We start from the raw sequence: 17,473 nt of genomic DNA, 5'->3' as shown, positions 1-17,473 counted from the left end.
CCCTGGTTCCACGCTGGAAGACTCTGTCACCCCGTATCATCCCCACAGTTCAGACAGCCTCCTCATTAAGACAGCCTGTCAGGCCTGGGAGTCCAGTCTTACAATTAAATACCTGCCAAGACGCATCACTGTAAACAACATGGCACAAACTACTCAAAAAAAGCCTACTATGACATGCACATGGGTAAATGAATGGGGGTCTTATTAATGAAAGTGTTTCCTTTGGGTGATTAAAACCCCCCACACATAACAACAGGCTCTGGGTGAACGAATTGGTAAGGACGAATCATAGGAATACTTGTATTGATAAGGATGAACAAAAAGCTGAAGTATGTAAAATTCTACACACAAAACTACAAAATGTCATTTTCCATGTCAAGCCTATGGTGCAAAGTATTTTAGTGTTCAACAGAGTCCTCCCCTCAAACCCCTCTCTTATCAAAGGAGAGATTAGTGTTCTTGGTTCTGTGCGCCTTCGATTGACACAGAGTGACTCTGGCCCACAACATACAGAAGTGGACAAGAGCCAAGAAGGCACTCGGACACTTTGGGAAGACCTGATAAGCTGCATGGATAGGGAATGGGTTTTAAACCACCCTCCCCCTAAAAGTAACTTGCCATGACGTGTTCATACAGGGAAACAGTGTTTTCTTAGCATGAAAAAGCAATTGGAGAGAAAGCATTGAAATCACTCCCAAGTCTTGACAAAGATGGATTGAGGAACTGATTACAGAGTAAAGATCCTCAGTTATGTTCGATTCATCATAATTCCTCAACACTTCTGCTAATCTACTTCACTGAGAGGACAACTGTGATCTTGTATCCTGAACCATGTCCTGTTTCTGAGGAGAGGAGAGACTGACTAAACCATGTACTCACATCAAAGACCCAATACGATCACAGCACTGGCAGGTTCAGGTGGCATCCAAAACCAAGCTACTTGCAAAGGATCTGAGAAAGAGTTGAATCTGTCACCAAAGTCCCCTGCCACATCCACTTACATGGAGTTCATTCAGACCCCTTGACTTTTTACACATTTTGTTACATTACATCCTTATTCTAAAATTGATTAAATTGTGTTTTTTCCCCTCAATGTACAAACAATACCCCATGACAAAGCAAAAATGACAAAGCAAAAACAGGTTTTTAGAAAAAAACTGAAATAGCATATTTACATAAGTATTCAGACCCTTTAATCAGTACCTTGTTGATGCAGCTTTGTCAGCGATTACAGCCTCAAATCTTCTTGGGTATGATGCTACAAGCTTGGCACACCTGTATTTGGGGAATTTCAGCCATTCTTCTCTGCAGATCCTTTCAAGCTTTGTCAGGTTGGATGGGGAGTGTCGCTGCACAGCTCTTTTCAGGTCTCTCCACCGATGTTCGATCGGGTTCTGGCTGGGCCACTCAAGGACATTCAGAAACTTATCCTGAAGACGGTCCTGCGCTGTCTTGGCTATGTGCTTAGGGTCGTTGTCCTGTTGGAAGGTGAACCTTCGCTCCAGTCTGAGGTCCTGAGCGCTCTAGAGCAGGTTTTCAGCAATGATGCTTCACTGTAGGGATGGTGCCACGTTTCCTCCAGACATGACACTTGGCCTTCAGGCCAAGGAGTTAAATCTGGTTTCATCAAACCAGAGAATCTTGTTTCTCATGGTCTGAGAGTCCTTTAGGTGCCTTTTGGAAAACTCAAAGCGGGCTGTCCTGTGCCTTTTACTGAGGAGTGACTTCGTCTGGCCATTCTACCATAAAGGCCTGATTAGTGGAGTGCTGCAGAGATGGTTGTCCTTTAGGAAGTGTTGCACTTAATTCTCTCTTTCTCTCTGAGGACCTGAGCCCTAGGACCATGCCTCAGGACTATCTGGCATGATGACTCCTTGCTGTCCCCAGTCCACCTGGCCGTGCTGCTGCTCCAGTTTCAACTGTTCTGCCTGCGGCTACGGAATCCTGACCTGTTCACCGGACGTGCTACCTGTCCCAGACTTACTGTTTTCAACTCTAGAGACAGCAGCAGCGGTAGAGATACTCTTAATGATCGGCTATGAATAGCCAACTGACATTTACTCCTGAGGTGCTGACTTGCTGCACCCTTGACAACTACTGTGATTATTATTATTTGACCATGCTGGTCATTTATGAACATTTGAACATCTTGGCCATGTTCTGTTATAATCTCCACCCGGGACACAGCCAGAAGAGGACTGGCCACCCCTCATAGCCTGGTTCCTCTCTAGGTTTCTTCCTAGGTTTTGGCCTTTCTAGGGAGTTTTTAGCCACCGTGCTTCTACACCTGCATTGCTTGCTGTTTGGTGTTTTAGGCTGGGTTTCTGTACAGAACTTTGAGATATCAGCTGATGTACGAAGGGCTTTATAAATACATTTGATTTGGAAGGTTCTCCTATCTCCACAGAGGAACTCTCGAGCTCTATCAGTGACCATCGGGTTCTTGGTCACCTCCCTGACCAAGGCCCTTCTCCCCCGATTCCTTAGTTTGGCCAGGCGGCCAACTCTAGGACGAGTCTTGGTGGTTCCAAACTTCTTCCATTTAAGAATGATTGAGGCCACTGTGTTCTTGGGGAACTTCAATGCTTCAGAAATGTTATGGTACCCTTCCCAGGAACTGTGCCATGACACAATCCTGTCTCGGAGCTCTAGGACAATTCCTTCGACCTCATGGGCTGGTTTTTGCTCTGACATGCACTGTCAACAGTGGGACCTTATATAGACAGGTTTGTGCCTTTCTAAATCATGTCCAATAAATTGAATTTACCACAGGTGGACTCCAATCAAGGTGTAGAAACATCTCAAGGATGATCAATGGAAACAGGATGCACCTGAGCTCAAGTACGAAGAAGACTCAAGGCTGTAATCGCTGTTGAGATGCTTCAGCAAAAGTACTGAGTAAAGGGTTTGAATATTTATGTAAATGTGACATTTCAGTCATTTTTTTCGAAATTTGCAAAAATTTCATAAAATAATTTTTTACTTTGTCATTATGTGGTTTTGTGTGCATATTGATGAGGAGGAAAATGTATTTAATCTATTTAAGAATAAGGCTGTAACATAACATCTGGAAAAAGTCAAGGGGTCGAAATACTTTCAGAATGCACTGTATGTCAAGCATTAGTGGTTTTCAGTTTTAAGCTCCGTGACAAGTAAACATTTTGAACCAGCAATGACGTTAGAAAAGCATTGGCTCACTTTGGACTTTTCTTGGCATTTGTTTTATGTGCTTGACACAACTCAAACTGGCGCAAACAATAGTTTGAGCAACAAACCTTACCTTCAAGCTTGACGTTGCCCAGACAGAGAATGAGAAAAGGAAGAGGCCAATTTCCTGATTAATCGAGTGTAAAAGTACTCTGAGGAGGGCAAGTCAGTGAATGGTGAGTGATTTTCCTAATGACACTCCGAGGTTAAATGTGGGCCAATGTTAATGGAGAGTGGAGGCCCAGGCACAGAAATGCCAGGACCCTGAAGTATTACTTCTCTGAACTTTGCTCTAATTTATCACCTTCTTAAAACAGTTTGATGCTTTCCATTTCTCTACCTCAGATTTTTTTCTGCACAATTGTTTTAACCTCTTAATAAAAGACCCTGACAGAGAAGACAAACTCTCACAGACAAAAACAAGGATAAAGACAGCCTCTGAGAAATACCTAAAAACTGTGTTGTTTTTTAAAAGATGACTTGGAATGCCTTGAAAGTAAAAATGTTCCTATTTCCACACACAGAACAAAGGAGCAAGGTCAAAAAGATTGCTGAATTGGCAATCCACAAAGCGGTATGCTGGATTGGCAATCCACAAAGAGGTATGCTGGATTGGCAATCCACAAAGAGGTATGCTGGATTGGCAATCCACAAAGAGGTATGCTGGATTGAAACAATATACATGAAATATTCCCTTCTCTGCTTCTCAGCTCCTCTGTTGCCTGTTTTCAGCCTTTAGGAGGGGTAGTAGAAACAACAGTCCAATGTTATCCATGGAGAAGAAACACCCCATTGGAAAAGGCTTTCAGGAATTAACATACAAACAGAGCTAGAAAAAATTACACTGCTTTCAGGATTATATTTCAAATAGAGCTGTGAAAATAATCATTTTTTATTCCATCATCATCAACACACACAGTTTGAGCTACCTTTGAAACATTGCATTAAGCGTGGCAAAGCCATTGTTTTCCAAGCGACATAATTCTGATTGGGTAATCCGATTGGTCTTCTCCCAAGCAGCAGAATCACAGCTATTTAACCCTCATCTCTAGGCTGCTGTAGATGTTCACATTTCTTCATTAGAGATGGACTGCCATGAGATAATGTTAACCTGCTGGGTTACCTTGACCCTTTCAAAGTTCTCAGCTGGATATAAATGATGTCACTGACAAACAAGGGATGAACTTCCAGCACCCGCACCTCCATTCAGAATACTAATGAGGCTTTAAGCCAAGCAGCGTCTGACAGCTTCAAATTCAGCCCCATGTTATGTCAGATGAGGAGAATGTACATGTATGGGCTAGGATCCACTATTTCCCCCCCTTTGTGTATCTACAATCAAGTTGTCATGTCTCCAGAATAAAGGTTAGTCTATCCCAGAAATATACAGTGTTCCGTCCTTCAAAATGGCTGGCTTTACCCAAATGACCCTGTTAATTTCAGTTCAAACCCACAGAGCTGGTTAACCTAAACCACATGTGGGGGAGTCCTGAGTGGACCTTGGGAACACAAATACTGGAATCAGTTGGGGGCCTTTTAGGAGTTGCATGGAGAGAAGTTTGGGGGCACTACTTTTCTCGAACGTCGTCATATATACCACACAAGAGGGGGGAAAATAAACTGAGGCCTAGGACACAAACATCCCATGGGCTCTGTTATTCATACAGTAAGTATATCTCTTCTGAACATAACTCACCAAGACATACAAAGGCAGACTATCTTAACTTATTCTACATCAAGAGCACATTCTTCCCTGTCCAGTTTACTGCTTCTGACTAACTGTGCACATCATTTACCAAGACCTATCATAACATTTGCCTTGAGGCAAAACTTGAAAAAGTACATTAAAAAAATGACTTTCTGTATACAGCTATGAGTGGGTGAGCGGGGTAATCTAGGCAATTCTCCTTTACCCAAATCCAGATAGCAGATGTTCTGAAAGAGCTGCAAAACCTGGACCCGTACAAATCAGCTGGGCTTGACAATCTGGACCCGCTATTTCTGAAACTATCTGCCGCCATTGTCGCAACCCCTATCACCAGCCTGTTCAACCTCTCTTTCATATCGTCTGAGATCCCCAAGGATTGAAAGCTGCCGCAGTCATCCCCTCTTCAAAGGAGGAGACACCCTGGACCCAAACTGCTATAGACCTATATCCATCCTGCCCTGCCTATCTAAGGTCTTCGAAAGCCAAGTCAACAAACAGGTCACTGACCATCTCGAATCCCACCGTACCTTCTCCGCTGTGCAATCTGGTTTCCGAGCCGGTCACGGGTGCACCTCAGCCACACTCAAGGTACTAAATGATATCATAACCGCCATCGATAAAAGACAGTACTGTGCAGCCGTCTTCATCGACCTCGCCAAGGCTTTCGACTCTGTCAATCACCAAATTCTTATCGGCAGACTCAACAGCCTCGGTTTTTCGGATGACTGCCTTGCCTGGTTCACCAATTACTTTGCAGACAGAGTTCAGTGTGTCAAATCAGAGGGCATGCTGTCCGGTCCTCTGGCAGTCTCTATGGGGGTGCCACAGGGTTCAATTCTCGGGCCGACTCTTTTCTCTGTATATATCAATGATGTTGCTCTTGCTGCGGGCGATTCCCTGATCCACCTCTACGCAGACGACACCATTCTATATACTTTCGGCCCGTCATTGGACACTGTGCTATCAAACCTCCAAACGAGCTTCAATGCCATACAGCACTCCTTCCGTGGCCTCCAACTGCTCTTAAACGCGAGTAAAACCAAATGCATGCTTTTCAACCGATCGCTGCCTGCACCCGCATGCCCGACTAGCATCACCACCCTGGATGGTTCCAACCTTGAATATGTGGACATCTATAAGTACCTAGGTGTCTGGCTAGACTGCAAACTCTCCTTCCAGACTCACATCAAACATCTCCAATCAAAAATCAAATCCAGAGTCGGCTTTCTATTCCGCAACAAAGCCTCCTTCACTCACGCTGCCAAGCTTACCCTAGTAAAACTGACTATCCTACCGATCCTCGACTTCGGCGATGTCATCTACAAAATGGCTTCCAACACTCTACTCAGCAAACTGGATGCAGTCTATCACAGTGCCATCCGTTTTGTCACTAAAGCACCTTATACCACCCACCACTGCGACTTGTATGCTCTAGTCGGCTGGCCCTCACTACATATTCGTCGCCAGACCCACTGGCTCCAGGTCATTTACAAGTCCATGCTAGGTAAAGCTCCGCCTTATCTCAGTTCACTGGTCACGATGGTAACACCCATCCGTAGCACGCGCTCCAGCAGGTGTATCTCACTGATCATCCCTAAAGCCAACACCTCATTTGGCCGCCTTTCGTTCCAGTACTCTGCTGCCTGTGACTGGAACGAATTGCAAAAATCGCTGAAGTTGGAGACTTTTATCTCCTCACCAACTTCAAACATCAGCTATCCGAGCAGCTAACCGATCGCTGCAGCTGTACATAGTCTATAGGTAAATAGCTCACCCTTTTTCACCTGCCTCATTCCCATACTGTTTTTATACTGTTTTTATTTATTTACTTTTCTGCTCTTTTGCACACCAATATCTCTACCTGTACATGCCCATCTGATCATTTATCACTCCAGTGTTAATCTGCAAAATTGTATTATTCGCCTACCTCCTCATGCCTTTTGCACACATTGTATATAGATTGCCCATTTTTTTCTACTGTGTTATTGACTTGCTAATTGTTTACTCCATGTGTAACTCTGTTGTCTGTTCACACTGCTATGCTTTATCTTGGCCAGGTCGCAGTTGCAAATGAGAACTTGTTCTCAACTAGCCTACCTGGTTAAATAAAGGTGAAATAAAAAATAAAAAAAATAAAAATGCTCCATAAGTACGTGTGTGGGTAAGGAAAGTGCTGAGGGTGTCCTGGGGGGTCTGCTTAACATCAACGCATTAAAAAGACTGGGGGAGGTGGGAGGGGCCACAGGGGTTATGATTCAAATCTATATCATTAACATTAATTTGCGCTGCCTTAAAAACCAAATCCTCTTTCCTGAAAAGCCTCCCTTTTAAATTCAACAAATAACACAACAAAAGTGATCATGAGGATCATGTGTATCTTAAAGCTTTGTTGTCTGGTTTTACAAATAACAGTAAACAGATTAAGTATATTAACAATGCCATTTATTTTCTTGGAAATAATGATACATTGAGGAAGTAAAGATGAAGAACTGTCAAACATCAAATGCTACATAATAAATGACCTAAATTACAATTGGTTTGTACTGTTAACTTTACCTTTGTAAAACAATCGAGACAAGTATAGTGCCAGACAGACATGTACTGAGGGGTAAACATAAAGCCTCTCAGACAGAAAAGGCAACAGTCTTCTTTCGTTTACGGGTTTTCAGCCCTGAGCTGCTTTGGCTGTGGAAGAATTCCACTCTAATATGATGTTGAGACTTCATTCCTCAGGAGGTTTCAGACCCAGGTATAGAGCAGTTAAAGGCAGATGATATTCAGACTGCTGATTGATTGATTTATGGAAATTTGACTCCACCTGAGAGACAGATAGGAGGACGGAAGTGGTGGTGGGGTAGATCACTGTGTGTCAATCACACACACAGCAGCTCCACGCTGTAGCAGCATGTCGACTACACACACTCAACCATTAACTACAGACATGTCTACAGAAAGAAAAGTCATTCACAAGGAGCAGACGGCATGGCATTCAATAGGAATGAGCATTTGCAATCTGAGGTACTGAGCTTGTATGTAGGTCATATTCGGTAATTCAATATCTCCAAATGACTAAAAAGTAATCTGATCAGAGTCAATTATTGGACCTTCTTTTCCACACTGCCAAAAATAGTCTCATACACTTTAGTTATAAGCATTTGAATTAACTAGTCAACTGCAAAGCATTGTGTTGTTCGCCCCACTAAATGCCACAATTTAGACGATGGGCATATATATATACACTGCTCAAAAAAATAAAGGGAACACTTAAACAACACAATGTAACTCCAAGTCAATCACACTTCTGTGAGATCAAACTGTCCACTTAGGAAGCAACACTGATTGACAATAAATGTCACATGCTGTTGTGCAAATGGAATAGACAACAGGTGGAAATTATAGGCATTTAGCAAGACACCCCGAATAAAGGAGTGGTTCTGCAGGTGGTGACCACAGACCACTTCTCAGTTCCTATGCTTCCTGGCTGATGTTTTGGTCACTTTTGAATGCTGGCGATGCTTTCACTCTAGTGGTAGCATGAGACGGAGTCTACAACCCACACAAGTGGCTCAGGTAGTGCAGCTCATCCAGAATGGAACATCAATGTGAGCTGTGGCAAGAAGGTTTGCTGTGTCTGTCAGCGTAGTGTCCAGAGCATGGAGGCGCTACCAGGAGACAGGCCGGGACACCAGGAGACGTGGAGGAGACCGTAGAAGGGCAACAAACCAGCAGCAGGACCGCTACCTCCACCTTTGTGCAAGGAGGAGCAGGAGGAGCACTGCCAGAGCCCTGCAAAATGACCTCCAGCAGGCCACAAATGTGCATGTGTCTGCTCAAACGGTCAGAAACTCCAAACTCCATGAGGGTGGTATGAGGGCCCGACGTCCACAGGTGGGGGTTGTGCTTACAGCGCAACACCGTGCAGGACGTTTGGCATTTGCCAGAGAACACCAAGATAGGCAAATTCGCCTCTGGCGCTCTGTGCTCTTCACAGATGAAAGCAGGTTCACACTGAGCACATGTGACAGACATGACAAGAGTCTGGAGACGCCGTGGAGAACGTTCTGCTGCCTGCAACATCTTCCAGCATGACCGGTTTGGCGGTGGGTCAGTCATGGTGTGGGGTGGGGTGGCATTTCTTTTGGGGGCCGCACAGCCCTCCATGTGCTAGCCAGAGGTAGCCTGACTGCCATTAGGTACCGAGATGAGATCCTCAGACCCCTTGTGAGACCATATGCTGGTGCGTTTGGCCCTGGGTTCCTCCTAATGCAAGACAATGCTAGACCTCATGTGGCTGGAATGTGTCAGCAGTTCCTGCAAGAGGAAGGCATTGATGCTATGGACTGGCCCGCCCGTTCCCCAGACCTGAATCCAATTGAGCACATCTGGGACATCATGTCTCGCTCCATCCACCAACGTCACGTTGCACCACAGATTGTCCAGGAGTTGGCAGATGCTTTAGTCCAGTTTTGAGAGGAGATCCCTCAGGAGACCATCCGCCACCTCATCAGGAGCATGCCCAGGCGTTGTAGGAAGGTCATACAGGAACATGGAGGCATCACACACTACTGTGCCTTTTTGACTTGTTTTAAGGACATTACATCAAAGTTGGATCAGCCTGTAGTGTGGTTTTCCACTTAAATTTTGAGTGTGACTCCAATTCCAGACCTCCATGGGTTGATAAATTTAGTTTCCATTGATAATTTGTGTGATTTTGTTGTCAGCGAATTCAACTATGTAAAGAAAAAAGTATTTAATAAGAATATTTCATTCATTCAGATCTAGGATGTGTTATTTTAGTGTTCCCTTTATTTATTTGAGCAGTGTATATATACAGTGGGGAGAACATGTATTTGATAAACTGCCGATTTTGCAGGTTTTCCTACTTACAAAGCATGTAGAGGTCTGTAATTTTTATCATATGTACACTTCAACTGTGATAGACGAAATCTAAAACAAAAATCCAGAAAATCACATTCACACCAAAGAAAAACGGAGTAAATTCCACCCAAACACGAATGACATGTGATAGATGTTCATTCACTCCGGCAGACCACACTCATATATTTTACATGTGTTCTAAGCTGACTGAGTATTTGTCATCCTATTTTTAATACTTTCTCTAAAATTCTAGACATTGACCTGCAGCCTTGTCCTCTAATAGCCATATTTGGAGTACCATCTTTGTTGCCTAGTCTCACTAAAAGTAAAGCGGACATTGTAGATTTTGGCTCCCTTATAAGAATATTTTAAATAACCTATTTACCAGACGGTGTCAGAGGAATGCCCTAACAATTGTCAAAGACACCAGCCACCCAAGTCATAGACTGTTCTCTCTGCTACTGCAAGGCAAGCAGTACCGGAGCGCCAAGTCTGGGTCCAAAAGGCTCCTGAACAGCTTCTAACCCCAATAATGCTGAACAGTTAATCAAATGGCTACCCTGACTACTTGCATTGACCCCCTTTTTATTTGCACCGGCTCTATACTCACTCACTGAACTCTTCCCACACACACTCACACATACTCCAACACACACAGACGACATTCGCTCACACACACATTGATGCCACACACACACACACTTTCACATATGCTGCTGCTACTCTAATTATTATCAATCCTGAATGCCTAATAAATTTTACCCCTACCTACATGTACATATCACCTCAACCACCTTGTACCCTTGCACATTGACTCCTTAGCAGTACTATATCTCCTTAAACACTCCAACCAGAACAAAAAAAGCCAAAATACCAAAAATGTAATCTATCATAGGTTTCTTTTTCTCTCCCACTCTCCTATTAGGAAAAGTCCAGTCAGCTTTCAAAATAAGCTTAAGGGCAGGCATCAGAATAGACCACCAAAAATGCCATTACGGATGTAATCTCCAAAATGCTGTGATGACAAAGACTGGGGATAACTGGGGTCTGAGACATTCACCGGGGCCCGGAACACAAACAATTGCAGAACATCTCTCCATGTCCCAAATACCAAGTAGACAGGAGAATGATGCATGCTCAGAGCAGACACACACCATCACTGTGCTCCCATGCAGAGCTTCAAGTGAAACTCCACAAGGCCTTTCTTGTCTTGCGTGTTACAAAGGGCCTAGAGCCCGTGTTGCAGTGGGCCTGAACTAGAGATCGACCGCTTATGATTTTTCAACGCCGATACCGATTATTCGGCTGATTTAAAAAAAAATCTATTTGTAATGGCAATTACAACAATACTGAATGAACACTTATTTTAACTGAATATAATACATCAATAAAATCAATTTAGCCTCAAGTAAATAATGAAACATGTTCAATTTGGTTTAAATAATGTAAAAACAAAGTGTTGGAGAAGAAAGTAAAAGTGCAATATGTGCCATGTAAGAAAGCTAACGTTTATTTTCCTTGCTCAGAACATGAGAACATATGAAAGCTGGTGGTTCCGTTTAACAAGAGTCTTCAATATTAGGTAAGAAGTTTTAGGTTGTAGTTATTATAGTAATATATGCCATTTAGCAGACTAGGATAGATAGGAATTATAGGACTATTTCCCTCTATACCAATTGTATTTCATTAAACTTTGACTATTGGATGTTCTTATAGGCACTTTAGTATTGCCAGTGTGACAATATAGCTTCCGTCCCTCTCCTCGCTCCTCCCTGGGCTCGAACCAGCAACACAACGACAACAGCCACCATCGAAGCAGCGTTACCCATGCAGAGCAAGGGAAACAACCACTGCAAGGCTCAGAGCGAGTGATGTTTGAAACGCTATTAGCGCGAGCTAACTAGCTAGCCATTTCACTTCGATTACACCAGCCTCATCTCGGGAGTTGATAGGCTTGAAGTCACAAACAGAGCAATGCTTGACGCACAACGAAGAGCTGACAAAAGTGCTGTTTGAATGAATGTTTAAGCGCCTGCTTCTGCCTACCACCGCTCAGTCAGATACTTAGATACTTGTATGCTCAATCAGACTATATGCAACACAGGACACACTAGATAATATCTAGTAATATCATCAACCATGCGTAGTTAACTAGTGATGATGATTGATTGTTTTGTATAAGATAAGTTTAATGCTAGCTAGCAACTTACCTTGGCTTACTGCATTTGCGTAACAGGCAGTCTCCTTGTGGATTGCAACGAGAGAGAGGCAGGTCGTTATTGCGTTGGACTAGTTAACTGTAAGGTTGCAAGATTGGATCCCCCAAGCTGACAAGGTGAAAACCCACTGTTTCTAAGCCGTCATTGAAAATAAGAATGTGTTCTTAACTGACTTGCCTAGTTAAATAAAAGGTGTAAAAAATATTTTTTTAATTTTTTAAAATAAAGTGTCAAATTAAAATCGGCAAATTGGCGCCCAAAAACACCGATTTACGATTGTTATGAAAACTTGAAATCGGCCCTATTTTTTTTATTTTTTTTTTACCTTTATTTAACCAGGCAAGTCAGTTAAGAACACATTCTTATTTTCAATGACGGCCTGGGAACAGTGGGTTAACTGCCTGTTCAGGGGCAGAACGACAGATTTGTACCTTGTTAGCTCGGGGGTTTGAACTCGCAACCTTCCGGTTACTAGTCCAACGCTCTAACCACTAGGCTACGCTGCCGCCCCAATTAATCGGCCATTCCGATTAATCGGTCGACCTCTAGCCTGAACAGGAATGAAAATCTCCTATTAGTCCGGTTCAGAATATATCGGTCTGAGTGGGTACCTCCTGGGGCCAAATAAACACTTAGAGCCCAGGGCCTTGGAAAAACCACAGACATTTGATGCTGTATGGTAAAAGGGTCATTGGATGCGTTATTCAAGGTGGTAGGCCTGTGTTTAACACATCTGTCGGGTTTAAAACAAGAACAAACTTGCTTATTAATTTGTAATCCCAAGAAAAACTGGTAGATGGATAACATGCTGACAAAACATTTACAAGTGCAAGTCTGGATAAATAAATAAGAGAAATGATACAGAGGCTGCTGATTTTGAGGAAAACTACATTTAAAATCCATACCGTTGCAAAATCACTTGACACATTTTGTCAGGTATTGATTCACCATGCATAATCTAAAGCTTCAGAAAATGAAGGGAACAATACCTAGCTGCATGCTGCAAATAGATTTTGTTGAGGCTACACATAAAATATACATACATTTCTCTCGCAGGTGCTAAGATAAGCAACTTCTCTCACTGTCGCCTAACCTGTAGTCTAATAAAACTAAGATATAAGACTCCTTGTGCTACTCTGAGTCGTCAGTAGAGGAGTCTTATTGTTATTGAACAGAAAGGGGTAGATGTTCCTCTGTATTGCCTCACTCACTTGACCATGGTCTACCATGACCTATGTTTTACTGAGGGGGCATGGTCGTTTTATGAAACCATGTTGCCTTTTTTAAACCAGACCAAGATGGAAACACTGGACAAAGCATGCAGTAAACATGTTCTTGGGAAAAGTTGTGTGCATGAAAAACTGGAAGCTGAGATGTAGTGAAGGATACCCCATTAGGACTTGGAGCAACTGAAAATACTCACTCTCCTGTGCACAAAGATCAAAGACAAAGGTACTGGAAATAAAAGCATTACAATTAATTGTTTGTCAGATCAACCAATAAGACTGAGGTTAGGCTTGTTCTTGCTAGTACTGACTGACCATATGAAAGCCTGAATAGTGTTCTTCTAATAAGGGGTCCATTTTGAATACATCTCACCCAGTAACAGCTGTTCCTCTCCTGCAGCGTCTACCTTTTGATTAATGGCCATCTCTCCCAAGAGTCATTCACACCTGATTCTCTGATAGGTGAGCAAATAAATTAGTTTGCTACTCTGTTACTTAGGCAACCACAGAGATATTACAAAGCAAATACTAAATGGTAACTGCAGATCAATATCATTTAAAAAGACTCTGTAACAACTGGAGTTATTTCATGTTATTGCACACACACACACACATCACAACTAAATGAATGTGTGCTATTTGACCAACTTCATGTGAACTGTAGTCAGCAAAGCAAAGTGTCTATTTTACAAGAAAGAATCGAGTTAACCTCTTACATGCAGTGGTTTATTGTCCCAAATCTTGTGAGTGCAGAACTAGCCTTTTCTGGAGAGAGGGCCATTAACAGAGCAACAGTGAGACAGCTGCACAGAGACCATATTGCGCATTCAAGGTGGCATAGTACAACAGCCAGGAGTCATCAGGTCACATTGAATCAGGACAGGGGCTCCTGTCGAATGATAGCACAGCTCAGTAACTCACCCTTCACCGGTTTGTCCATTTGCGCTGCGGCCAGATGGAAGCAACAGAAAATATACAAGTGGATTAGCACACCGATTTGTGTCTTTTCATCGCAGAGCAGCATTGGTTTATGAAATGTAAAATGATCTTCTAGCTCATTTCCTAATAACGGCAGCATAATCACATAATTTACAAATCAATCTCCAAAATGTGCAATTTGCCATCCTATTTTTTTGATTACTCTAATGTATTAATCCATGGTTAAGACTTTCTGATGAATAAAAACAGCTGTACCCCCCCCCCCCACCCCCACCCCATGGTGAATTAGTCTGATGATGCAGGTAAGGAATGTGTGTATGCGCTTTGTAGAGAAAGACTTATGGAGGGCCTCTGTTAATCAGCAATAAAAAGGGGAATAGAGGCAGTGGCTAATGATTATGGGATAAATATCTGAACAAATCAGATTCTTAAAGGGGCAGTGCATGAGATTTTACAGTTTAAGTTTATGATACTTTTTTATTTAACTAGGCAAGTCAGTTAAGAACAAATTCTCATTTACAATGACAGCCTACCGGGGAACAGTGGGTTAACTGCGTTGTTCAGGTGTGAATGACAGATTTTTACATTGCCAGCTCGGGGATTCGATCCAGCAACCTTTCGGTTACTTGCCCAATGCTCTAACCACTAGGTTGGGTTACCTGCCGCCCCTTCCACTCTATGAGGTCAAAATAACACTCTGAAATTGTGAAAATTATTATTAAAATCCCCATTTTTGTGTAAGGGCTGTTTGGGGAAAAGAATCCTGGAATTTCATCCTGTTTAGGTGGAATGGAGTTTTTGGCTCAGATCTAGTTAATCATGACTAGTCATCTTTTATTTGCATATGTATCTTCCTACTATGAAGGTGTAAGCGGGTAGGCTCCAGATGATCCTATCTGTCAATCAGGGCTGTGTAATTAAATAAATAAAAATATGTAATAACAGGCCAACAAGATCAGACTGAGCTTATTTTTTTTATGGCAAAAGGAGGCTCAGGGAAATACATTTTAAAATGTTTTAGTTATTTTCATGAACACAGTCATTTATTAGACATACAGTGATGATACAATTTTTAAAAGACTGCATGGAATGATTCTTTCAAAAACGTGCTAATTCTTTCAAAACTAAAAGAGACGGATTGCAATGCAAATGAGTGATCAACTATTATTGGTACTTCGAGGAAATGTAATTTACATATATTTAAAATGACAGATAGCATTTCACAGGTTTCGTTGGAATTCGCAATTTAAATGTTTATAGACAACAGGACTCCCTCTCCTGCTGTTTTTCCAAGGCCCCTGGGACAGGGTATGAGAGGAGACGTCAACAGTATCGGATGTCATTTACACAAGAGAAAAAATAAATATGTTTGACCATTCCAAATAGTCTAGTAGTAAGCGTATACATTAGACGACAAGAAACGTAGTTTGAATTAGTGGTTTAACCATTAAAACTGGTGGTTTATTTGAAGAACTTATTGAAGAACAACAGTTTTGTCAATTTAGATGAAAGTGTTGTAACTGAAGGTGAAAAGCATTGCGAGGAATACAAAAATAAATGTAAACCCGAGAGTAAGTTTGTAATTCTGTATTGTATTGTTCCATCTCAGTTTTTATTGTTGCTCATTACTGTACCATACCATGCCATATTTCAGGTAACATGATCGAAGTGTGCATACAGACCAATTCAATGTTGTGATCAAGCAGAAATCATGGATCCGAGAACTTCTCAAACATGCTACATTCGGATGCATGCAACCACGAAAGGATGGACTCCAATACTTTCGTTCAAGGACCAGTCAACATTCTGGGACGTAACCGTATATTTTGTACGCAAATTTGCTCTCTATTAGTCTCCCTGCAAGTCTCCCTACGGCAGGAATCGGACCCGATTTAGAAGTATTGATTCGGGAAACAATACCAGAAAGATTAACATAATTTGCAAAGGTATATTTTGCATATCACTTTTTTTCCGGATCAACAAAATGTAACAACGCACACCTTGATTTAAATTACTGCAACTCAAACATTACCACCAACTTTCCTCTGCTCCGCGTCTATAGTTTTTCACAGAAAGGTTTAAAGATCCTTACCTGCCGTGAATTGAGCACCAACACTTAGAATTGAAAAGTAGAGTAGTATGAAGCCAAGTCTACACGTATCCATGTTTGTTTACAGAGTTTTTAAAGTTTTAAAGCAGTTCGAGACGCGAATTATTCCTGTGGATTCCAGCGCTCCATTCTCACCGCTTCACTCTCGCGGACAGCCTACTTTGTTTCTCCGTGAGTGGAAAGAAAGTCCATGACGTCAGTATTGTCCCCTATTCAAACCGCTCTGCTCAGACTAGGTGCTCTGAGATCGACTGCAGGCTCCCCCTAATGTCGGCAAAGCGCTATAACCGCTTAGGTTGCATGCGTCTTTTTCTCTCCAACGGAACATAAAGTGTGTCCAGTTGAATTTCTGTTGCGTTAAATTGTTGATTAACCTGAATTTAATGAGTATGTTGCCTATGGAATAGTAGCTCCAAGAAATGCATTCAGTAAGAACTGAATATTCTTTGTGACCCATCCACAAGGACATTGTCACTTATCACCACTATATAATTCACAGAGAGTGGTACACGAGTTCCACTATGTTCCACCTGTTTACTGGAGGGGGGAATCATAGATGTGTTTCGTGAAAAGAAAAGGGGAGGCGTTAAAGTTGCAGGGTGAGCTGTTTTGTTATTGGACGGGTAGTTTACTTGTAATAACTCAGTAGAATCCATCTGTCAACACTATAGGGACTTGAATTGAATTGTAAATATGCGTTGCAGATTAAGCAGATATCAAACCTCGAACTCCTTGATTACAGTAACATACCAATCACGCAACAGCAGCAATTGACTTTACTCTCCCATTGATTCATAGGAAGTACTTATCTCTATGTATTGGTCCCTTTGAGGAGACTTGAGGATGACTGCTGACAATTTGCTGCCTTCATGCCTTCATGGGTGTCAAGTCAGTCTGATCATGACATGATAGAGAGATGTAAGGAGAGAGGAAATGTAACCTGATTGTATTTGATCTGGGCTTATAATTACACACCATGGACAGTGAGTCTGTGAGTCTGTCAGACTTACCATACTTGATGCTCAGTTCAGCTCTGCTCCAATGAGACTCACTGACTATTCAGTGAGGGTTTGAGAAGCAGGCCTGGCTGCCATGTAAACAGCTGAGATCAAAGGCTGCTTCTGCATCTCCCTGCTAAGGGTGGGTGGGCCAAAGAGCCTTTGGAAGGTGCCAAACTCAGGTGTCA

General features: G+C 42.4%; 1 protein-coding gene across 14 annotated transcripts in view; it reads right to left on the bottom strand.

The window, feature by feature from the left end:
• The window catches only part of LOC118398716 (receptor-type tyrosine-protein phosphatase kappa-like), a 169,779-nt gene extending 153,312 nt beyond the window's left edge, over nt 1-16,467 (bottom strand). For 12 of the 14 annotated variants that reach the window (XM_052471045.1, XM_052471046.1, XM_052471051.1 and 9 more), the window contains exons 1-2: nt 16,270-16,467; nt 14,160-14,183 (exon numbers count right to left, since the gene is read on the bottom strand). In XM_052471045.1, coding sequence (XP_052327005.1) covers nt 14,160-14,183; nt 16,270-16,342 — 97 coding nt within the window. In that variant the 5' untranslated portion in view covers nt 16,343-16,467. The remainder of the gene's footprint in view (nt 1-14,159; nt 14,184-16,269) is intronic. The other 2 variants (XM_052471058.1, XM_052471047.1) reach the window with 2 other exon arrangements.
• Nucleotides 16,468-17,473: the final 1,006 nt, after the last annotated feature.

Source organism: Oncorhynchus keta, chromosome 19 (genome assembly GCF_023373465.1).
Source record: "Oncorhynchus keta strain PuntledgeMale-10-30-2019 chromosome 19, Oket_V2, whole genome shotgun sequence".
Taxonomy (NCBI): domain Eukaryota; kingdom Metazoa; phylum Chordata; class Actinopteri; order Salmoniformes; family Salmonidae; genus Oncorhynchus; species Oncorhynchus keta.
This window is presented reverse-complemented; position numbering and strand designations above follow the sequence as displayed.